This window comes from Coccinella septempunctata, chromosome 1 (genome assembly GCF_907165205.1).
Source record: "Coccinella septempunctata chromosome 1, icCocSept1.1, whole genome shotgun sequence".
Taxonomy (NCBI): domain Eukaryota; kingdom Metazoa; phylum Arthropoda; class Insecta; order Coleoptera; family Coccinellidae; genus Coccinella; species Coccinella septempunctata.
In genome coordinates this window covers 30,499,569-30,525,191 of record NC_058189.1, presented here as the reverse complement: position 1 = coordinate 30,525,191, position 25,623 = coordinate 30,499,569, and the positions used below count along the sequence as shown (strand labels likewise).

The 25,623-nt window shown below is 37.2% G+C and overlaps 2 protein-coding genes across 6 annotated transcripts in view; one reads left to right on the top strand and one right to left on the bottom strand.

Annotated features, from left to right (window-relative positions):
* The window catches only part of LOC123308706 (endoplasmic reticulum-Golgi intermediate compartment protein 2), a 50,088-nt gene extending 41,878 nt beyond the window's left edge, over nucleotides 1-8,210 (bottom strand). The window contains exons 1-3 of one of the 3 annotated variants that reach the window (XM_044891495.1): nucleotides 8,023-8,210; nucleotides 7,814-7,969; nucleotides 7,559-7,722 (exon numbers count right to left, since the gene is read on the bottom strand). In XM_044891495.1, the coding sequence (XP_044747430.1) occupies nucleotides 7,559-7,722; nucleotides 7,814-7,969; nucleotides 8,023-8,194 (492 nt within the window). In that variant the 5' untranslated portion in view covers nucleotides 8,195-8,210. Of the gene's footprint in view, nucleotides 1-7,558; nucleotides 7,723-7,813; nucleotides 7,970-8,018 lie in introns of all 3 variants that reach the window. The other 2 variants (XM_044891489.1, XM_044891481.1) reach the window with 2 other exon arrangements.
* A 6,893-nt stretch (nucleotides 8,211-15,103) lies between these two features.
* LOC123314089 (E3 ubiquitin-protein ligase UHRF1-like) overlaps nucleotides 15,104-25,623 on the top strand; it is a 54,680-nt gene continuing 44,160 nt past the window's right edge. Inside the window, exons 1-3 of one of the 3 annotated variants that reach the window (XM_044899207.1) lie at nucleotides 15,104-15,383; nucleotides 15,431-15,798; nucleotides 16,134-16,277. In XM_044899207.1, coding sequence (XP_044755142.1) covers nucleotides 15,228-15,383; nucleotides 15,431-15,798; nucleotides 16,134-16,277 — 668 coding nt within the window. In that variant the 5' untranslated portion in view covers nucleotides 15,104-15,227. Of the gene's footprint in view, nucleotides 15,384-15,430; nucleotides 15,799-16,133; nucleotides 16,278-25,623 lie in introns of those variants that run through there. The other 2 variants (XM_044899205.1, XM_044899212.1) reach the window with 2 other exon arrangements.

Sequence of the window (25,623 nt, the reverse complement as noted above, 5' to 3'; positions counted from 1 at the left end):
CAGGACATAGCAGACGCCTTCGCAGATCACTTCCAGAAAAATTTCAAAGTGAATGAAGATCCTAGTTTTGATGCTGCCCACAGAAGGTAGGTTGATGACTGGTATTCGAAGGAGTTCGCAGAGTTAAGAAACGAAGAAGACATCCCAGCAATTGATGAATCCGAGTACTTCGAAGCACTTAAACATGGCAAGAACACCGCACCAGGGTATGACAATATTCCTAGAAATATCCTCAAGAAGAGATCTCCCCATACATCTGGAAATAATTAAAATTTATAACTTCTGCTTGCGAAACTGTTGCTTTCAGGATGTTTGGAAGAAAGGTTTACTGATCACGATTCCCAAGGCAAGGACTGACGCCAAACAAATCGAGAATTACAGACCAATCACCCTGCTGCCAGTAATAGGAAAAAATTTCGAAAAAATAATAAAAACAAGACTGATGAAACTGATGGACGACAAGATCCCAATCTATCAATTTGGTTTCAGGAACAAAGTATCAACCATACATCCACTAATCATACTTACCCAAAATGTTCAATGCAAGAGAAAACAGGGTCACCATTCTGCTGCAATATTTATGGATATACAAAAAGCCTTTGACAGCATTTGGCACTCAGGACTCATATTCAAACTCCATAAGCTTGGGTGTCCAGTATATATGCTGAGAATAATAAATGACTTCCTTAGTAATAGGTCTATACAAGTTAAAATAAAAAACGCATCGTCCAGCGAATTCTTTCCAAAGCAAGGACTTCCTCAAGGCTCTCCACTATCACCATTCCTATATAATATATATATAGCTCAGATATATATGTAACAGAAAACAACACAGAACGCACAACCATGATGAATTCATATATGTTACAGTTTGCTGATGATACCACCCTAATTGCACATGGCAAAACTATATCGGACATGATGAAAAAACTGGAAAAGATCAAGGAGAAGATGACCCAATGGATGAACAAGTGGAGAATAAAAACAAATCCCAAGAAGTCAAAATTTATTATATTTTATCACAAGATCAACCATAACTCGCCCGTAATTAATCTGGACAATACTATATTGAAGCCTGTAACGAACTGCAGATATCTCGGTATGATAATTGATAGTAAACTCAACTTTAAGATGCACATCAACTCCACCAAACAAAACACTATCACGAGAGCTAGCCACTTCAGGTCACTCACTTATAAAGATCAAGGCATAGATACAAACACAGCATCAAACATCTACAAAATGATCTGCAGACCTCTTCTTGAATATGGTCACCAGATACTGGGTTCATGCAGCAAAACTACGATGAGAATTATTGAAGTAGCGGAACGAAGCAGTCTACGGAAAATAACCAAGTTGGGACATCCCAACAATCCACTTCACAATCCATCTAACCAGTACCTATATGAAAAAACCCAAATAGAACCAATAGCCGACAGAATTCATAGATTGAATAAGAAATTTATTAAACAACATAAATATAATTGAGCCACTTAGTCATCTGACGTCCCCCCTGCAGGTACCCAAAAGGAAATTACCTGAACTGCCTCTATTCGAACACTTGCTGAACCAAAGATGAAAAACTCAATACAATCTCTTTCAACATACAATGAATTCACTCAACTTAAAAATTAAACCTTTTATTTATTTACATTTTTATACTCTGTAAAATATGACTCTGTATATGGGCAGGAAGACCTAGGTCGTTAGCCCTTTGAAACATTGTTTCAATAAAGTTTACTACTACTACTACTACTGTACAACGGAGCATGGCAAAAGGCAGAATTCCCGGACATATGGAAAGAGGCAGAGCTAGTCCTTATAAGGAAGCCGGGAAAAACAGATACGGAGCCCAGCAGTTTCCGCCCCATATGCCTCCTGAGCGTAGTAGGAAAACTATACGAGCACCTGATAAGAGAAAGACTGCTAAAGGAACTGGAAGGTAAGAACATAATTTCAGATAATCAGCACGGTTTTAGGGAAGCCAGATCCACGATAACGGCCATAGAAGAAGTCCTTAATTACGCAAGATGGGCCAGAGGAGGAACACATAGAACCAGAAGAGTAACCATTCTAAAAGCCTTTGACGTAAAGAACGCGTTTAATTCAGTTGGATGGAAAGAGACCCTCGAAGAACTGAAGAATAAAGGAATATCAGCCCACCTACAGAATGTTATACGAAGCTACTTCCAGAATAGGACGCAGAGGATAGCGTACAAAAAGGTATGCCTAACATGTGGGGTTCCCCAGGGTTCTGTTTTAGGTCCCACGTTATGGAATATAACGTACAACGGAGTATTAGAGCTAGCCGACGACGACCCCGATACAAAACTGGTGGCATACGCAGATGATCTAGGAATGATAACGACGGGGAAAACAGAAGAAGAAGCCTGGGAGAAAACCGAACAAATGACAGCTCGTGTTGGAGCCTGGTTGAGAAGCAGAGGACTGCAATTGGCTCCACACAAAACGGAAATACTCCCGCTAACCGGAAGACGGCCAATAGAACGGAGCAAGGCAACTATAGAAGGCGTAGAGGTTGAGGCAAAGAGAAAGCTTAAATACCTAGGAGTAATTCTGGACAAAGACCTCACCTTCCTCCGGCACATAGATTACGCCGCGGAGAGAGCGAGAGAGACGACGAACGCCCTAAGGAAACTAATGCCCAGAATAGAAGGACCCGCATCAAGAGAGAGACGAGTACTGGTAGCCGCAGCCATGTCAAGATTGCTGTATGGGGCTGAAATATGGGCAGAAAGCCTAAGTACCTACACCACCGCCAGAGATAAGATTAGAAAGGCGCAGAGAGTAGTCGTGGTAAGTTCTATCCGAGCTTATAAAAATGTTTCAGGTGTAGCAGCGCTCATCATCGCTGGGATGATACCAGCGGACCTCCTCGCAGAAGAAAGACGAGAGATTTACCACGAGCGAACAGACAAGAAAGAAGCCCGAGAAAGGACAAGAAGAAAATGGACAGAGGAAATGAGAAGTCACAGAGGCGCAAGATGGACTAAGGAACTGATACAAGACCCGTTGAAATGGATGGACCGGGCACACGGAGACCTAGAGTATGAAACCGTCCAATTCCTGAGTGGACATGGCTGCTTTGGTACCTACAGAAAGAAGATAGGAAAGAGCAATAGCGTCCAATGTTGGAACTGCCAAGGCCTCGACAAACCAGACCACATCCTCTTCTGCAGAAAACGGGAAGATACCAGGAAAGACCTGGCAAGGGCAACAGAAGGAAATCCGGACTTTAAATACACCAAGCACAACATCGTAGCAAAGATGCTCGAGAACGAAGATAAGTGGAACCTTATCATGGAATGGATCCGGACCGTCATGAAGGCGAAGGCAGAAGAGGAGAGAGAACGGGAAAACGCGGGAAGGTATGATTAGCGAACCATAAATTACGAATTTCAGGAAAAGACCAACAAAAGCAAATACCGAGATGACGTCCCCAAACACCCGAAGAAGACAACCACCACCCGATTACGACAATAATAACCAACCCTAGATTAAGTGTGTTTCAGGAAGCCCGAACAAGCCAGATATGGAGACGACGGAATGATGCAGCCCAAGATGACGACCAAGCCCGACTATGACACGCCCGACCCCAATTCCTCTCACTTTCCAAGGGCTAAGTCTAGGCGACCAGGTCGCCGGAGACAGAGCTAATAATAATAATTTATTTCATACAGCAATACACATGTATAAAATATTTTTGTCATCAAAATTTCATGACTTGTCATTAAAATATAATATGTAGTATAAATATACACATACAGACTCCACTATTTAAAAATATAAAACATTAATAAATACTTTAAAACAATCACATCAATGTAGGAACTCGTTAATATAATATATCGTGTTCATCAGCAATAAATTCTTCACTCTTCTGGTAAATGGTCCCATACCAAGGTTTTTTATTTCATCGGGAAGTTTGTTATAGAGCTTTATACAAATGTAATTTGGGCCCTGCTCTTCTCTTTTCAGGCGTAGACGGGGTAAGTTAAAATTATTTTTTCCTCGGGTGTTATGAGAATGTGTGTCTACATGTCTCTCGTACCTTCCGCGGTTAGCATGAACATATTTTACGCAGGTGAGTATGAAGACTGATGTGATGGTAAGTATGCCCTCTCGCTTAAAAACCTCCCTGCAGCTATCAGTAATTTTCATGCCAAATAATGCTCTTATAGCTTGTTTTTGTTTTACGAGTACTCTTTCCGCTTCTTTACTCTTCCCCCAAATTATTATTCCGTAAACCGCCCTACTATGAAATGCGGAATAATAGGTATACTTAGCAGTAAGTTGGTCTGCAACTTCCTTGATTCGACGTATCATGTATATGGCACTTGACAGCTTTTTAAAAAGTGCGTCAATATGGCTGCTCCACCTTAGGGAAGAAGGAACTGCAAGCCCAGGTACAGAACACAGTTTTGATTTGTTTCTCTAGTTGTGAAGAACCACGTATAGGCATCCCTTTCAGCCACAGTCGATTTCTCCTGCAGTGTTGAGCGATCTCTCGATTTATTCAGAAATCCAGTGTCATCAGCATAACAACATGTTCCATCTGAGCAGATATTCGGGAAAAGATCATTTAGAAATATCAAAAACAGTATCAGTCCCAATATGGAACCCTGCGGGACACCGATCTCCAGCCCCCTCAACCCAGATGTTTCTCCATCCCAAACAACTGCCTGCTTTCTTCCAGTAAGGTAGGATCTGAGCAAGTTATTTGCTATCGAGAAAAGGCTTCGGATGATTCGCGGGAGGAAGTGGCTCTAGTCCGCGGACAAGAGGTAGACCCAAGAAGTATCGTTAGTACCACCTGCAAGAAGCAACTATGGTTTTGTTGGCACCTCGAGTCCACGGACACGGGGAAGACCCAAGGAGCAATGTTAGTACTTCGAATCGGATCTACGACTTGTCTATCCGGTGGGAATCCGAGCGTGGTCGCAAGGAGTACGTCTCACTTTCCCCCTAGGAACCACGGGGTGGACATAGTCCGTGGTGATACGTCGGAGAAACTATGACTTGCTTGGTCCCCGGCATCTCCGGATCCGGAGGAGACCCAGGGAGTACCGTTATTGTCCGACAGATACCACAACCTCTCAGCGCACTCTCCGAGGGACCAGGGCCAACGTCTGCTACAAATATGTCGTATATGTTTACGAACTATATACAGCAGACCGGTCAAGACCTTCCGAGGATCTACCCCGGACAGCTCGAGTTCCGTAACTAGAGCCAGGGGGATACTACGGAACGATTCAAGCCAGTCATCAGACTGTGAGATCCGTGAGACGGGGTCCTAGCTTCTTGCCTCCCTTCCCCACCTCCCCAGAGGAGCAAGGAGTTTGTGGCATTCCACGCAGGAAATACCGTAAATACCAATCGCCTTGGTCGAGACGGATATTGTCCTAGCGTACAACAACTTAGTCGTACAGGTCAGCGTCCCTGAGACCTCGACTTCGTTGTTGAGGAGGGGGTTTTGGTGGGTGAGAACCCCACACGAATCCGCAGTATTGCACAGCCCGCTGCGGAGAAGCCGGTATCGGTTCCCCCTACCTCGTGGGCAAAAAAAAGGTTAGGTTAGGTTTTATCAATTTGATGTTGTATAATACAAGGTTAGGCGTCTGGTTTCACCTATTTTTCATAGTGCGTTGTGGAAATAATAATTTGTTTTTGACAATTGTAGTGACACATGCCTATATTTTAATGGTTGCAATTTAATTTGTCATGGAGAACCCGCAACAGCTTCATTGGTGTGGTGTTTCAATTTTTGGAATCATAGGGCCATATTTTTTTGAAGAGAAAAAAACAATAAATTCCGAACGTTACGTTAACATGTTACGGGTATTTTTACGGCCTGAATTGCGAAGACTAGGACAAAATCATATTTGGTTCTGATAAGATGGGGCTACCATACAGCACGAAAAACTCGAATTTTGTTGCAAGAAATGTTCCCGGTTGCTTGATAATAAAATTCGGTGTGACATAACATGGCCAGCTAGTTCCCCCGATTTGACGGCACCTGATTTTTTTCTCTCTGGGAAAATATTTAAAAGGCGTCACAATACCATCTACGAATTTGAAATTTGGAAGAAATAAATAATATTGGAGCAGAATTGTTGGAATGAGTTATGCAAAATTTTAAATACCGATTGCAAAAATGTATAAATAATCAAGGAAGCCATTTAAAGGATGTTATTTTTAAAACATAAATTGCACATATTAATATTATTTTTCATAATTTCGTTTCAATAAAATGTTTTTTGCTCTTACAACAGATTTTTGAAAATAGGTGACACCAAATGCCTAAAACCCAGTACTTCGAGATCCATTCGCTGAACCGAAAGCATTAAAATTTATGCTGGACTTTTTAGATAATTTGAATGAGAGGATTGAGACGGGGGTAGTGGACGATTTTGAGGAGGATTTAAGGGAGGTCGGGGTAGGTGATTTAACTATGTCGCCTAGATGTCGAATATGTAACATTATCCCCCTTGGTGGCGAATCTAATTTTCATCAGAATCTTCCGTATTGAAGATCGCGTTAAGAGTCTTCTTTACTGATTGTATTAGTCCCTCCCAAGAACCGCCCATGTGCTGTGCTCCAGGTGGTATAAACTTCCATTCGATTCCTTTTATAGCAAGTTCCTCTCCAAATGTATTGGAGTCAAATTCAGAGAGAAACTTTCTTAGTTCTTCAGAGGCTCCCCTCAGATTACTTCCATTATCCGACAAAATCATTTTTGGTGTTCCTCTCCGTGAGATCATACGCCGTAACGCCATAATGGTTGAATCTGTAGTTAAAAAGACACTTCCAAATGAATATCTCTAACAGACAAGCATGTGAAAATAACTCCCCATCGTTTCTCTTTTCTTCTTCCAACTGAAACATACATAGGGCCAAAATAGTCGAGTCCGGTATATGTAAAACGCATGTGAAAGGAATAGCGTTGGAATTCAATCTTGAAGTAGGTAATTGTCTCATTATCGGAATATTGGGTTGTGCTCTACGCTTCCTACATTTCAAACATTTTGAGAAAGTTGTTCTTACTGCTGATTTAGCATCGATGACCCAGAATCGTTGTCTCAACTCACTCAGGACAAGTTCGATACCAGGATGTCCACATTTCTCATGATAATACTGGAGTAATAATTTTGTGAATGCATTTGTCGGATCCAGTATGTATGGTCGTTATGCTGTTTTATCTAAATCTCTTACTAAGTCTAGTCTACCTCTGAGGACCAGTATACCTTCGTTATTGATTTCTAACACAAGAACTCAACTATCTTGGAAACTGTTGATTTTTGGTTATCAATAAATATGCAAATGAGTGATACTAACATCTCCTCCAAGGTTCACGTCTAATTTGTAAACACCCTGTATACATATTAAAGTTAAGGAACGCAGCTGTTCAATAATCGATTGACGGATTTCAGCTTTCACCTTTTAAGTGATTGGTTGAAGAAATGTTAATTTCATCCCATACTATGGCCCAACTCTGTATATGTATATGTTGAGTAAGTGGATGGCCAATTTAACTCACTTTGACAGCATGATATTCTTCCCTCAAATAGGAATTGAAGTGTTTCTTATTATCAAAATGAATCCTCTGGTTAGGAGCAAGTTCAAACCAAGTATCCTCTTCCTGTAAGCTTCCAAATCGAAACACGTTTTGATTAGTAGAATCCAAAATATCAGCTCCAACATCTAGGAAATAGGGTGTAAGTTAAAAAAATGTGGTATTACCAAAAATGTATATTCCATCATCCAAGGAATTTCCAGTATAGAGTAAACCTACTTGAGCAAGGCATTGCAATGGTTATATCCACATTAATTTTCAGTTTTGCATCAAAATCTGTGTCTGGCGAAAACCGGAATACAAATTGACTCTCCATGTAATAATTAACTTCCAGCAATATCAACCATAATATTATCAAGAAACTGATAACTGAAACTGAAATTAGCCGTAAATTCGGTTCCTATTTTTAATGTTAGAATAATACCTACAAGTGCCGCCCACTGATGAAGTCTCCTTGTATGGTTCTCTCAATTTAGTGAATATATCAATTTTTTTAATTTTATCGATTTTTGAACCTCTGAAACGAGAGACTGTGATCCTTTCCTTTTCCATAATGAAACAGTGATGTGAACGTCGTGAACGAACTCTGCGTCCGTGCATAGACTCTATGCGTCCGTGAATCGTAATTTACATATATAAATCAAACATCAACAAACGATGGTCAACTTCATAGACCTAATAATACATTTTATTAGGTCTATGGTCAACTTCAACTACCTGCTACCTGCTTGCAGAGACAAGAGAAAAGAGAGACTGCCGAATAGATAGGCAACACGGGGGACACGTTTTTAGAATTAGGTTAAGAATTTTTGGAATCCCGTCGGAAATGGCGCTAGTGTTTGGTGGCCAGTTCAAGAACTAGTGGATGTGGATGAAAGAAATCTGTAATCTATGACAGAACTCAAGTCAGCTGATTTCCGTCATTCTGTCTGAGTTTGTTTTGTTTAATGCAAAAAGTTAGAATATTTCGAGATTTTTGTTTATTCCCCGAAAAAGAAATTGTTTGCTTTTGAACACATGGTGAGTTTTTGTATATATTTCTATTTCTATAATCAATTAAAATTATGTATTGCTTGATTTTACAAAATTGCGTAATGTTATTTATTTTTTGGATACCAAAATATAAAATATTTTTTCAGATCCCATGCCCAGAAGAAACAAGAAAGACTCAAATGGCTTTCAAGTCTGGATGGCTTTAAACAATAAATGCCACACAAAAGTTGTAGGGACCAGGGATTCAAGTTTTTGAGAACTAGAAGTCTCAATCTAGGGGATCCTCCGGGAAATATGTTTGCTGCTTTTCGAACTGTCATTATTACATCATATAAAACTGCAATAATTTGATATTTGACCATTTCTAAATCTAACAAGAGTTATGAAAATGATGAGAATGGCATATTGTACCGCCATTTGGACATATTGCATCGATAACCCCTAAGTTGAAATTATTTTTAAAGTCGCATGTAACATTTTTCTGGTTTACATGTGAAGAACGTGTGGACTTGGTTGTTCATAATTAATTGGAGTATGGTATGTATTTCTCTAATAATTGTAAGAAAGTATTACGATAATATACAATATGATATGACCACATAGAAATAAAGTCTGAATCCATCAAATTCAGTTATTCATGTATATCAAAATTCAGTTTTTGTGTTTAGTTTGGCCCATATTATTTATCCATTCAACCCTTCACAAGATCAGTTCCTTTATATAATGTATCCTGTACGATATTGTAATTATAGTTGTTATTGTCAAATATTTCTATTATATATTCATTTCGGTTAATTTTCTGTATATTTTTTCTATACAAATGTAATTTTCTAATATTTTCATGAATATATATTTATTTCAGTTGATTTTCTATTTTATTACACTATTTCATGATTCGTCCAAAAATCTATAATTACCAAGTTCGAAAAATACACTCCATCGACTCTCTCTACTCCTATCGTTCTTTTAATCGAATCTTTCCCACTAAACAAGATAAAAAGAACAATAGGAGTAGAGAGAGGCGACGGAGTGTATTTTTCGAACTTGGTAAATATTATTTCATAAACGAGGCCGTTATTTGAATTTCCCGCGCAAATTTTTTCGGATTAGTTTCTCCAGTAGCCAAGGGGGGCGCCACTAAACGTGTCGCCCATGAATAACACTGAATTGACTACTCTCCTCTTTCCCTTTCTCTATGCTGCTTGTCTCCACAGATTACAGAGTGCTTGTCCACAGATTACAGCAGAGACACCATAGACATAGAGACATGGACTGTGCCTTCCCTTTATATCTATGCATGAAATACGGTCAAAAAAAGTGACAGAGAGAAAAACACGTCGGGAATGCAGTTGTCTTTTTCTAGAATTTTGATTGGTCTACACTCACCTCTATGTGAACAAAAAAGAGAAAGGTATGTCCCGACGAGCTTTTCTCTCTTTCTAATAAATAGCCAATTTCATGCTGGCATTGCTCAGTCCATGTCTCTATGTCTATGAGAGACACAAGGGCTGTGGACACTTTGGTTACTTCTGGTTAGTAAGTGGGCGGTCCGTATATCTCGAATTCCTGACAATTTGGTTCAATATCAGTCACCAGACTAACCGCTCTGGTAACTTTCGGTTACCAAATGTGTATATACGGACCATACGCAAGAGAGATATGAAAGAAGCGCGAACGTGCGTTAATGGGGTATTTTCCTAAATTTCAAAATATATGTCATAAAAATCCTTATAACTCAAACATCTCGAAATATATTTTTTTCGAATTTTAACATATTGCATTTTGTCTGTATTCGATTACGAAAATTCTGATTTCAGAAGTGCTCTTGTGAACATTCTACGTCATTTTTACAATCCGGCAACGCCCATTTGTGTCAGTAATGGTCATGAAAGTTTTCTGATCACCATAGATGTAATAAATCAAGTTTGATGATCACATTATTCACATTTGACAAGAAAAACACACAATGACACAAAATGTCATTGATTACAGATTACAGAAACAATTTTTTGTAATCTGTGGATATCTTCTTGATCGGTTCCAGTGTTGTCGAATTAACAAAAATTACTATATTTTAATAAAGGCATTCTACGTCACAAGCTTTCACATAGTCGAAGTTTCGAAGGGTGTATTTCTGAAATGTATGAATTTTGAAGCGAATCTTTTACGTGTTGAATAACTAGTAGAAAAGGCTTTCCATAAATAATCTCAAATTCGGTTTTGGAGTTTTAGGAAACTTGCCCATAACGTTATGCGGTAATGGAATAACGTCTTGCGCTATCTGGCTCAGATTTTAGTCGTATGGAAGATACGAACACATTTATATTATTAATAGCTGTATTCGGGTTTGGCTTTCGGACGGTCCGAGAATGGTTCTAGAACTGCGCAGAGGATTTAATACTAGAGGCGAATTTTGGCGCTAGTGGTTAACTATGGTTAGGTTGTCTTGCGCTCGGAATTTAGTCGTATGGAAGATACGAATTTACGTTATTAGCGTAAGCAACAGATGATCGGTAAATGTCAAAGTTTGTTGTCGATATAGGTTTCTAATGCTTTTTGGGTTAATTTTATGCTGTTTTTGTGGATTATGTGCGTTTATATAGATGCATATCTACAGGAATTTTTGTTTGTGGAGTTGGATTAAACTGTATTGAAAAATACCTGTTCACAGTGATGCTTTCATAATTTTAAAATTTATGGACATGGACCTATAAGTGGCCACTATAGTTACCAAGAAAAAATTGGAATATCACCTGGAGGATATGAAGAGATAACGTAGAATTATTTGTGTATGTGTACTGCTTTACTACCATCAAGCCATAAGCCAATGTCCAATCTAGATGTATCTACTTTTATTAGTCTTAATAAAAAAAAGCTCGAATTGAACCCTTTTATTTCCTATTGAAAACAAGTTACATAGTTCATAATCATCAATATGGGATTGAAATAGGTACTCAGAATTAAACACTAGGATGGAAATTCCTATTTTAATTCGACTCTTCCTTTCAAGTGACCCATTAATTGAAGATATACACTTTTACCTTTGGTTATTAGATTATTCTTGAGGAACTCATTAAGTCTCTTCTGCTCTCATAAAAAATTCGATTCAATGTCGATTAAGAGGCTCCTTTTTCATAACATAACCTACTTCTGTCAAAACAAACGGAAAAATAGTAATGCGCAAGGCAAGAAAACAACGTAAATTACGATAACGTTCAACGTTATCCACTCGTAAATTTACGTACGTAAATAGTCCGCCTCAGTGGCGGACGATAGCTGTCGTTATGGCTGTGCGACACATGAAACTATCCAGCACATCACCGGGGGATGTCAGAAGTTCGCGGGCACGGAGTACAAAAATAGACATGATGCCGTTGCCAAGATTCTTCACCAAGAATTGGCACTGAAACACCAACTTCTGAGTTCGAAAAAGGTTCCTTATTACAATTACCATCCAGATGCTGTATTGGAGAATGAACATCACAAGCTCTACTGGGATCGCACGGTTCTCACAGACCGGAAAATAACCCACAATAGACCAGACCTCATATTGCTCAATAAGGATGAGGACAGAGCACTATTCATCGATGTGGCGATTCCAAATAATAACAATCTTCTAGATAGGCACACTGAAAAAATTTCAAAGTACAGAGATCTCGAGGAACAAACCAGGAGACAGTGGAAGCTGAAAGATATCAAGACCATCCCTATTGTCATATCATCTACAGGCCTGATACCGAAGAAACTGCTAGAGAACTTGAGGAAGCTTCAGTTGGACGAAAATATCTATAAAGTCATGCAGAAGGCGGTACTGCTGGGAACGACGAGAACTGTACGCAAGTACATGGGAAATTCAGAGGAACACCGTCTGCTCCGACAGGAAGTGAGTGTGGAGCAGGAATCCAACCTACAGCAGGGAGGCGAGGAGCGACCCGGATCCGACCACCACCACGAGCCCGAAAACCTGGAAAGGGCTCCAACAGAGCTTAATCCTTTTGATATCTGAGATATCTGGGATAAGTGAATTTTCCTCTGGAGAGGAGTGTGAAAGCCGCAAGGCTGAAGTCATAACTTTCAAATCACTGCTGATTTCCTATAATTTTCGTTCATTATGAGAAAATACACAGGAAATGTAAACAATGACAGTTTGAGGTTATCGAGAATTGCATTTAACAATCAAAATTCGGCCATTCGCAAGTCATCGGTGCTACTCGTTTAACGTTCGGTTAACGTACGTCGATGTTTAAGGTATACGTGGGAGACCGCTAGTTTACGTAGGCCGTAAAGCTGACGCTAACGTTAACGTTAAAAACGGACGAATGAGCATGCGTAGATGTCAATTATAACGTTAACGTTTACGTTCATGGCTGCACTTCAACTCTCTTGTTACTCTTTGCTACAACCTAACCATTCGCGAATCCAATTACCGTTGAGGGCGCTGCGAAACGTAAATAAACTTTGACGTTTGTCAGTACTCTTTTCGAGATTTGTACGGCCTAACAGAGTTTTTCTAGTAAATCAAGATATTTATCTAAATTATCGGAAGTGAATTGATTGATTTAGTTTCGTGAAGAAAGATCAAACATTCTTTGGAAAAACTTCATTTGAAAGGGATGAATTGTGGAATAAAATCGAGCGATCATATTGGTGATCCTATTATTTCACAGATTCTTTCTTGAAGTAAACCTAGGTAATAATGTTGAGGTAGCATATACTGAGTTTGTGAAGGAGGTAGAAAATAAACATCTTGATAAGTACACTTTTATGTGGAAGTTTTAAAGTTTCATTTTAAAATATTTCAATTCCATGTTATGATATAAAGGTATTCCTGATACTGAAATATCAAGAGACATAAATATGATTAAGCTCATGGAACAAGTTCTACATATGAGAAAAAGCATTCATTTGGAAGTATGAAAAGTATGAAATTGGATTTAGCAGAAAACTCTCGCAAAGAAAAATCGTTTAACCTAACTCCTGCCAGTTGAAAGCACTCTGGTATAAATACCTTTTCCAATATTTCTTCTGAATCAATATTTCTATTCAGAAACCCAGACAATAATCCCAATATAACCTCTCCAAAAATACTTTGTTGGACAACGTGAGATGAGAGAAAACATAAGAAACAAAACTTGTTTTGACTTTGCAGTACTGACAAAGTAGTTTCGGAATTCAGTCGGCAGAGGGCGTCTAGATTTTTGGATTCGCCAATAATCTTTGCTCTTTCCCTATCTCTATGGAATCAAAGATTTTAGTGTAGTAGCACATGGACCTATAAAGAAAACACCCTTGACTTAGGCTGTGGTCCGTATATAAACTTTGGTTTCTTCTGGTTAGTAAGTGGGCGGTCCGTAAATGTCGAATTCCTGACAATTCAGTTCAATATCTGTCACCAGAGTAACCGCTCTGGTAACTTTCGGTTACCAAATGTATATACGGACCATACGCAAGAGAGATATGGAAGAAGCGCGAACGTGCGTTAATAACGTTATGCGGTAATGGAATAACGTCTTGCGCTATCTGGCTCAGATTTTAGTCGTATGGAAGATACGAACACATTTATATTATTAATAGCTGTATTCGGGTTTGGCTTTCGGACGGTCCGAGAATGGTTCTAGAACTGCGCAGAGGATTTAATACTAGAGGCGAATTTTGGCGCTAGTGGTTAACTATTGGCGAATCCAAAAATCTAGACGCCCTCTGCCGACTGAATTCCGAAACTACTTTGTCAGTACTGCAAAGTCAAAACAAGTTTTGTTTCTTATGTTTTCTCTTATCTCACGTTGTCCAACAAAGTATTTTTGGAGAGGTTATATTGGGATTATTGTCTGGGTTTCTGAATAGAAATATTGATTCAGAAGAAATATTGGAAAAGGTATTTATACCAGAGTGCTTTCAACTGGCAGGAGTTAGGTTAAACGATTTTTCTTTGCGAGAGTTTTCTGCTAAATCCAATTTCATACTTTTCATACTTCCAAATGAATGCTTTTTCTCATCTGTAGAACTTGTTCCATGAGCTTAATCATATTTATGTCTCTTGATATTTCAGTATCAGGAATACCTTTATATCATAACATGGAATTGAAATATTTTAAAATGAAACTTTAAAACTTCCACATAAAAGTGTACTTATCAAGATGTTTATTTTCTACCTCCTTCACAAACTCAGTATATGCTACCTCAACATTATTACCTAGGTTTACTTCAAGAAAGAATCTGTGAAATAATAGGATCACCAATATGATCGCTCGATTTTATTCCACAATTCATCCCTTTCAAATGAAGTTTTTCCAAAGAATGTTTGATCTTTCTTCACGAAACTAAATCAATCAATTCACTTCCGATAATTTAGATAAATATCTTGATTTACTAGAAAAACTCTGTTAGGCCGTACAAATCTCGAAAAGAGTACTGACAAACGTCAAAGTTTATTTACGTTTCGCAGCGCCCTCAACGGTAATTGGATTCGCGAATAATCTTTGGGAAAGAGTTTCTTGTCTCTGTTTGATTCTATGGTTATGGATCTAAGCATTTCCCGCTTCTTCGGTTTTCGGTTGTTTCTTGGCTGTTGATTAATGGCTGTTTGTTTTGAACAATTTAATTATAGAGTAAAATTTTTTAGATTTTAATTATTTCCATTATGTTTCGTGTGCGAAGAGTAGATTCTAAACCGGAAGATTCCGATTTAGTTGTTTTTTTACCTAGAAGCAATTTAGTGGCAGATTTACGGAGTTACATAAAACAAGAATGGGGTGTTGAACCAAAAAATCAAAAGCTTTATTATCAAGGAAAAGAAGTAGGTGTTTCGTTATTGAGTTGAAAGTGTCTTTAAGGAATTTTTAGCTTATAGATCAACACAAATTGATAGAATATAAAATCAAACGAAACCACACCATACAATTAATGGTTAAAGCATCTGAAGTTGTGCAGTTGGAATCGGAGGGATCAAAATGTAATGATTCAAATTCTGTGGTCGATAGCATCCCAAAATCTTCACCTAGTTCCAGAAAGTCCCAAGATAATACAGAGAATCTGGAAGATGCTGAAAGTAAATTTTATAATGTTGGGGATCCTGTTGATTACAGGATGGGCGTTGAAGAAGGATCAGATGGTGCATGGTTTGAAAGTGAAATAATCAGAATAACTAAAAATCCAACTTCCTCATCAACTGATAATGAAGGTGACTTAATATTTCATCTCAAGGTTTTGAGGTAATTATAAGGCATAGTCATGGAGTCATGGACTGAGCAATACTAGCATGAAATTTTCTATTTTATACAAAGAGAGAAATTATTGTTGGGTCAATATCAGTCTCTTTTCAGTTAACATAGAGGTGAGTGTGGACCAATAAAAATTTTAGAAAAAGAGAACTAGCAGGCCCCACGTTCAGTTTCTCTCTGACTTTTTTTTTACCATTTTTCATGCACAGATAGAAAGGGAAGGCACAGTCCATGTCTTTGTTATAGGGTTAATAAAAAATCTAATCAGTCACCTCTGATGATGAATGGAAGTGTAGCGATTTCATTTTAATTTTTGATAATTTCAGGTATAACTATATGACACCATTTAAAGCTAAATTTGAGGACTTACGCCCACGGTCATTCTACACATATGATTTTGGGGAATTAAAAGAAGGAATGAAAGTCCTAGCTAATGTAAATATGGATGAACCAAAAAGTAGAGGTTACTGGTAAGTTTTTAACTTTTATTCTAACTTCTTTATTTGTGAGAACCTTTTACTGCTATATTTTTCAGTACAATATAATAATTTATTTATGAACATGCGCATTGCTCAGTACATTGAACAGTACAACACATTTGAAAATGAAAATTACAATAATTACAGTCATAAAATAAACAGATATCAGTAAATCACACACTAAACAATGAAGTTCACAGAAATGGTAACAATCTTCTAGCTTGAAGCAAGTAACACCTCACATCTAAAACAGTCAAGTGTGGTCCCAAACAGGTTCAAAACAGGAGACATAATATTAAAACGCGCCTTAATGCAGTTTGAAAAAAAGTGTTTAAAGTAGTTTGTATGGGGCGTTCCCTGGTAAAAAACATTCATGGTCCTAGTGTTGAATGACGGAACACAAAAATTAAACTTATACAACAATTCAGGGCAGATCTTCTGTGTGTCATCCTTATCATGAGTTTCTTATCTATACTCTGGCTGTGTGTTCTGAATTTTGTTACTCTGAGTGCTTATACATTTGTTCTATTAGTCCAAGATCCCAGAGCGACCAGACATAACTTATTTTCACACAGATGAAACTTTAGGATCCCAGTAGATTCTCATGTGCTTTGAATACCTGCGAACTTGTCGAGCTTGCCTAGGGACACCTGAACAGATACCCGGTGGCAAAAATAACTAATATGTGTTACTTAACTTATTTTCACATGGCTAATTTTCATATATGTTTTGAAGAATATCATTCTGAAGTTATACTATAAGTGTCAGACACTTCCCATGGGCCAAAACTCTTGCCAGACGCTTTGAAGATGCACAAAATAAATGAACTTTACTTATTTTCACATGTCTGATATTATAAAATATGCCATTGAAGTATAGGTGAATCCCTCCACTCCATGCACTTCAACTGCTGAGCTTTTCCTTATTAAACAATCCTCAAGAAGCTGACACTAAAATTGTTTTTCATATTTGTAATATAGACGCTCAAGTAAATTATGTTGTAATAAGCTGTTCTGATACCGATATTGCTATAATTATGTTAGGACATATGCATACTTCGAAAAATGAAGATTCAAATGTATGGTTGTACGCAGGCACCGGGAATAATCAAAGATTTATAAATTTAACAAAGGCTTACAAGCACTTGGGTCCATCTTTTAGTAGAAGTTTGCCAGGATTCCATGCATTCACTGGATGCGACTTTAATCCCGCATTTTTTTAAAAAGGCAAACAAAGACCATTTAATATATTGATGAAAAAATATGAGTATCAGCAAGCTTTTATGCAGTTTAGAGATCCAGAGTTGTTTACCAATAGGACAATACAAATGGATATTTTCAACAATATACAAAAATTAATCTGCGAAATTCATAGTGTTCCTGGTATACTTCATGTCAATGCTGCCCGGCTCCAGTAATTTTTAAATAATAATTAATTATCCAGCGTATCTGATATCAAAGTTCATTTATTTTTTGTGCATCTTCAAAGCGTCTGGCAAGAGTTTTGGCCCATGGGAAGTGTCTGGAACTTATAATATAACTTCAGAATAATATTCCTTAAAAGATAGATAAAAATCAGCCATGTGAAAATAAGTAAAGTTCATTTATTTTTTGTGCATCTTCAAAGCGTCTGGCAAGAGTTTTGGCCCATGGGAAGTGTCTGGCACTTAATATAACTTCAGAATGATATTCTTAAAAAAATATATAAAAATCAGCCATGTGAAAATAAGTTGAGTAATACTTATTTTTAGTTACCTTTACCACCTGGTATCTGCTCAGGTGTCACTAGGCAAGCTCCACAAGTTCGCAGATATTCAAAGCACATGAGAATCTACTGAGATCCTAGAGTTCCATCTTTGTGAAAATAAGTTATGTCTGGTAGCTCTGGGATCTTACTCTATATTTTTTATCGTAATATTGGGGGTTTCCCGTCATTCCTGCTTAATGCAGTGTAAAATAAATAAATAAATAAATCATGCCATTCAACAACAAAGACAAGCAAATGATCCAAAAGTGACCTCTTGGACTCCAAAGAGGGCAAGCGTAGAGAGGACCTAATTGCTTCATAGTCCATGCGCCGAAATGAGAGACCCAACTTGGAAGCATACATACGCAGAAACTTTTTATGAACTATCTCGAGATACGCGATGTGAGTGACATACGATGGCGACAACACAACAGAGGCATACTCAGCAATAGTTCTAACAAATGTGCAATACAACAACCTGAAAGTTTCGACTGTGAAGAACCTGCCATTTCGCTGAATAATACCAAGCAACTGCATACACCTCTTCTTAACCTCATACATATGACCACAGAAAGTTGATATATTATTATTTGTTATACATATAATGTGCTCATCAAATATAAATACAAAGTTAGAACTATTTAGAGGCTGACTATAGGAATATCGAAAATTGTTAAAAATGAAGGGTGGCTTAAATCACAAAAAAGTAGTACACCAGTATAATTGCTATATAGGATTATGACTACACACCAAATTTTGTGTAGTTATCTCCAAAAACAAATGAGTTATGAAGAAAAAATGATAATCTCAATTTTCAGTTTTTTCGAGATATTTCAGGAACCATCAGAGATATTTGGGAACTGTTTACACCCACCCACTCGTCCTTGAATATCGCAACTTTTTCCTAATTTAAGCTACCCTGTATTTCTAATAGTTTTTGATATCCCTGTAGTCCCCCTGTAAATAGTTCTAACCCTATATATAGGTATATATTCTTTTAAAATGGAGTGATACAAACTTTTACAACTGAAAACAATGAAGCAGGTGTAAAGAAATGGTAACAAGGGACAGATCCTAAAACCTGTTCCTTGTTCCAGATCTTAGTGTAAGCAGAGGAAAAAATGTCAACGGGGTACCATACATATCTTCGTACGATACATGAAAACAGAGATAAAAACCTCAGAAAAAACTCACTGTTTGCCTGTATAAGTGTAATGATAATGAACTAGTGTGAAGACAAAGCTGAAATTATTATATTTAAGGACATCTTCTTCATAGACACAATCCAAAAATTTCTTCCCCCTGTTTTCTACCATGATGGTTGACGAAGTCAGAATAATCTGAGAACAAAAAAGAAAGGAAAAAAAGAATCGGTCACCGAATAAATGCCTTCGAAACCACCCTGAAATTTATATATTCTGCATCTCTTTACCAAGTGGTCTATAGTTTTTTCTTCTGCGCCACACACATCTTGGACTATCAACAGCATTCCACCTAAATAGCATGCTATTACACCGACCATGGTCAATCCAAAGTCGATTTGGCGTACACCAAATTTTTCTAGGAAGAATCTAGAAGATTAAAGCCAATTTTTTTGAAGGATCAATAATCAAAACTTTATCAAAGAGATCACGTCGCCTTGGACGTGAATGGGTGTAATCCACTTGATATAAATTTCGAGTAAAACGAATTCGGAATATTTTCACTCTAGAAAATCATTAACGCCTAGCTCACGACTAAAACTATAGAATTCAAGTCTCAGCTTGTCAAATGTGAGTTATTACTTTTTACTCCTATTGAACATTTCAAATCAGCCCTGTAGAACACAGTTGTAAAACGATCCAAGTCGCTAGGTTCTATTCACTTAAAAAAATTGTTGCTTAGATCTTTTAGCAATTTTGTAAGAACTCGGCGAATAAGCTACAAATCAATTGAATGTCTTCACTACTACAACTTTGGAGCTCTTTTGAAGTTGTCTACAGTTCTAAGTCAGAAAACCTAAAATTGAGGATTAGATCCATTCACGTCCAAGGCGACGATTACACGAATTCCATTCTGATTGCCAAAATTCTATATGGCTATTAGTCGAATAAAGAAAATCATTAGTCCATTAAGGCTTACAAGATTTCAATCTGGCACTTCTAGAATCTGGTAAATATGATAAAATTGGGAATAAATTTGGAGTGGAATGGAATTTATTCCAAGACTCATCAAATATCTTGTTATAATGTCACCAAATTTTGTTAAAAATTCAGTGAAGAAGAAAATTATGAATATTGGGTCAGAAGACATCCTAGATATCACCGACGAAGAACTGCTCAGTAATATCAGAGATATGAAAAATATCAAAACGCCAGGAATTGATGGAGTTTTTGCAGAACTTATTAAGGAGGGAAGTGAATCGACAATAAACAACTACGAACACTCTTAAATAACTGCCTACATGTGAGAAAGATCCCCGAGGAATGGAATAACTTGGTAACTATCCTATTGCATAAAAAAGGAGATAGGAAAAACCTGAAAAACTATAGACCTATATCACTGTTACCACAGACGTATAAACTACTTACTAGAATAATAATTAACAGATTAGAAAACTAGAACACTTCCAGAATTGCGAACAAGCGGGCTTCAGAAAAAACTACAGTACTTCAGACCATATACTTACAATAAAAACGTTGATAGAGAAAACCACCTTATATAACCTACCACTATACCTAGCCTATATCGATTACGAGAAGGCATTTGACAGTGTGGAATGGTGGGCAGTACAAAGAGCGCTTCAGAAATGTAGAGTAAATTACAGATACTCCGAACTTTTACAGTCAATTCATGTAAAAACCACAACTATAATAAGACTACATGAAGAAACTGAACCAATCCCTATTAGACGCGGAGTAAGACAAGGAGACTCTATAATCGATTTCAAGCAAATAACCACAGAACACAAATAATATGTGAACACAAATAGTATGCGAATAACCTGGTCATCATTGGTAATTGCCAACAATAACCAACTGCATCCAAGCGCTTTTGGTCATTATTGGTTATAATATCGTGACGTCATGAACTAGCCCTTCAACGTCATCATTTTGGACCGCAGATAACCGGAGATAACCATACTCGAGAGCTGGGTCAAACTTCTGGTTATTGATGTGAGGTTAGAAGTTGTGAAGGGACATAACCAAGGGCAAAATCAGCAATAACCGCGGTTATTACGGGTTATTCGCTTGAAATCGATTTATGAGCCCTAACATTTTCATAACCGTAATGCAAGATTTGTTCTACAACTTGATGATAGGGGGATAATAATAAATGGAAGAAGATTAAACAACTTGAAGTACGCAGACGATGCCGAATAGTTAAATGAATAAATAAATAAATAAATATTAAAGATAGGTCTGAGATTGAACCGAAAAAAAACCAAGATTATGGCCAATCAAGAGGAAGATAGGGACATAATATTGGAAGATACTATTATAGAACGCAGAGGAATATATCTACCTTGGTCAAATTATAACATGCGGGAAGGCAAACTAAGCAGCAGAGATTACGAGGCGCATAAGATCAGCATGGTACGCATTTGGCAGACAAGCTAATATTTTAAAGGATCAGAAAATCCCACTCAAATAACGGAGCTCCGTCTTTTCAATGTGTACTTCCCGTTCTTTCATATGCTTCACAAACCTGGTCATTTACCAAAGGTTTAATGGACAGATTAGCTAAAACTCAAAGAGCAATGGAAAAACAAATGTTGGACCTAAGGCTAAAAGATCGAGTAAAAAACGAAGACATCCGCAAAAAAAAATAATATTATCGATGTGGAACAACATATATTATAGCATCACTAAAATGGCGATGGGCGGGACATACATTGAGACAGACAGACAAACGATGGAGCAAAGAAATTTAGATTTGGAGACCATATCTGGGAAAAAGAAACAGAGGTCGCCCCCAAACAAGATGGGGGGAACGAACAGCAGGCTTTAACTGGGCAGGAATGGCGCAAGATAGAGAACTATGGAGACGAACAGGGGAGGTCTATATCAAATACTGGATGACCAAGCTGATAAAGAAGAAGAATGTCACCAATAATACTGACTTTGTTTTCAGTGTTTATTCTGAACTGACTGAACCAATTCTCTTTTACTCTTTTACAGTATAAAAGAAATTTTTGATTGCTTAAATATAACAACCTTGCATTACCTGCAAATCAGGATTTCTCTTTGTGCATAGGGAAAATGTAAAATCCCCCACAGGAAACCATGGCTCAGAATTAACTCAAATGGTCCTCAGAATGTGGCAGACAGTTAGTGTGCCTTTTAAATCAATGTCTTTATGTGATAGATTTCTTGCATATTATCTAGCAATCTCACCTTACAAATTATTTTTCCTGAAACATGGGATTCCATCTGCAAACAGAACCGGCATATCATTCCTAGATTTTGACTTATGAACAAAAATTCAGAAATTGCCATTTTCACTCATGCTGAATTACTCGCTAGTTTCAACTCGTACTCGAAAATGATTATTATATTTTATATGAGAAATTCGAATATGATTTTATTGAATTTTTCGATCCAGCCATTTTCAAAGTATGATTGAACAAGAACAATACAGTTGAAATATTTTTCATTATGACACTTGACTATTACATACTTATTAGTATACTTAACTACTTACCATAAAACATTGCTTCTGAAAAAAAAACGTAATAATACTAGTTAGTTCATTAATTAATTTCTTAAATGGAAAAAGTTCGATAATTTGATCAAAGATTCCTGAGGCCATGAATTCCTCTTGGCAATGAAGAAAAAAACTAATTGAGTATGTGTTGCGATTTGTCAAAAGAGTTTTCAAGAATGCATTTTGGGAACATTAGTTTTTGTAATTCGATTCGAGTTGAAAGATTCTTCTTCTGGAATTTCGATCTATTAAGTTTCGTTCATTCAAGTGTTTCGTGACGTTATACAGGGCGTTTCATTGGGTTAACAAAAAATAATGAATCGTTGAATCCTCGAAACAACACACTGTAAATCGAAATTTTGTAAATATGTTTCAATATTTGAAAAGACCATAAAAATCTAAACTGAGGCGTGTGCTTCAAATTTGTGCGCAGACAGTTCAACTGCACGAATTTTTAACGTGAAAGTGGAGTTTTTAGGAACTTGGATTCCTGAAACTGGTTTGAAGTGACTTGTAATGATAAATTTATTAGTTAGTTATTAAGTGGTTAGAGTCCACTCTAATTCTATTGTGCGGCCGCGTGAATTTAACGAAAAGTTGGTAGAACAAATTCTGAAACTAAGCTCAATATTTAGTACTCAATTTGTTCTCATTTGTTCCGTAAAAAACTTTTCAAGCACCGGTCTGGTTTTTGAATAATTCGCATTTCCGTGATAGTGCTGACTTTACACTCAGAACCAACATTTTCAAATTTCGACAAAATTTTGATACCAATATTTGAGGGGTTCAGACCTGAAGTGAACCAAGTCCATGCAGCCTAGTTTTGAGTTGAATGGCTCAGAAGTTGTTGATCACCAATTAATTCAAAAGTGACTTCTTTATTTATTTTTATTCTTATGTAAGCATATGCTCACATTTTAACCTTTTGAAATCTAGAGAAGTCACTTTTGAATTAATTGGTGATAAACAACTTCTAAGCCATTTATCTCGAAACTAAGCTGCATGGACTTGGTTCACTTCAGCTATGAACCCCTTATTTAGTACGCAATTTGTTCAGTTGAAATTATCTTAATATCTCCAATAGATATGTACGAATTTTTAACAGTTTATAAAGCAAGTAAAATACGATTTTTACAATTATTTATTTTTCTGCCTTTTTTTGACAATCAATCAAAAAATTACAACTATTTTCCCAGACTACTTTTTAAATACATAAAAATATCATTAATATCAAGTGATCAAAAGAACTATAAAAATGCGTCATCGAAATGGCTTCAACATTCTTCACCAACCGGAATGAATGATTGTCTTAACCATCAGAATTTTATTTGGTGGTCAGGACACAAAGCTTGCTTACTGGCCACTGGCCTAGTGAACTCCCCATTCTTTGTCAAAATGGAGACGACTCTTATTATGCCATCTCTACCAGGATGCAGCCTCAAAACTTTTCCTAACATCCAATCGTTTCGTGGTGCCTTTTCATTCACTACCAAAACGATATGACTTTGATGGGTTCAGGTTTGAAAAACCATTTCTCCCTTTTCAGAAGCGTAGGTCTATATTCTAGAATCCAACGTTTCCAGAAGGAATCTGCAAGAGCTTGAACAAATCTCCATTGTTTCCTACAGTCAAGATCTCCAGTGAATTCTCCGATATTCTTAACGTTTCCGGGTCTCAATAATAAGAAATGGTTAGGTGTTATCGATTCTAGTTCGTCTGGGTCAATGGGAACATGAGTCAGTGGTCTTGAATTGAGTGTATACTCGGTTTCTGCTAATAAAGTTGATAAAACTTCTTCTTTGGGATTTCTTGACTTCAATACAATTTTAAGAGAAGTTTTTATAGAACGAACCATTCGCTCCCATATACCACCCATATGCGGAGCTGCTGGAGGATTGAACTTCCAGCGAATGCCTTCAGTAGAGAGTTGATTTGATATTTCTACGTGATCGCAGTTCTTTTCAACATAATCTTCAACTCCCTATCTGCACCAACAAAATTAGTACCATTATCACTTCTAAATTCTATTGGTTGAGCTCTTCTCGCCATAAATCGTCGGATAGCCAAAATTGTTGAGGATGTATCCAGAGACGCTGCTATTTCAATATGGACAGCTCTTATACTAAGACATGTGAAAAGCACACCATACCGTTTTTCCACTCTCCTTCCTTCATAGGTCCGAAAAAATCCACTCCTGTATAAGAAAATGGATAAACAAAAGGTTGTAATCTATGTTCTGGCAAGTAACCCATCATAGGAACTTTTGGTATACTTTTATGTCTCTTAGAACCTTGACAATTTCTAAAACATTTTTTAACGGCAGCCCGCGCATGTAAAATGCAAAATTGCGATCTTAAAATTGTTTAACACCGTTTCAACGCCTATATGGTTAGCTCTTTCATGATAGTGTTGTATAATCAATTCCGTTATTTTATGTTTAGGATCAAGAATTATTGGGTTCCTAAAATTTTCTCGTAGGCCTTATTGTTCTCTGAAGAAAAAACGTCCGTTCATCCTTAGCAAATTATTTTCATCTATAAATGGACAGAGTTTGAATAGCTTATTATTTTGCGTAATGTTTTTGTTTGTCTTGAAGTTAGCAATCTAGTTGTACCTTTTGTATTAAAAGATTGAAAGCTTCATCTAAAAAACGATCTTCGAGAGTTATATCCCAGTCTTTCTTTGTTTCGTAATTTTAAGATATGAGTTGCTAATAAAACCCAGGCAGTACTTCGAAGTACAAGTTGCACCCACTTAGAAAATCTGTACAGCTAATCTATTTTCAACTGAATCATCTATTACAACACAGTTCATTTCAATGGAGACATTTGGTTCTGGAGGCCATTCTTCAGCAGGCATTTCTAGGAATTTTGGACCTGATAACCAAATCGAGAAATCAAAGTTT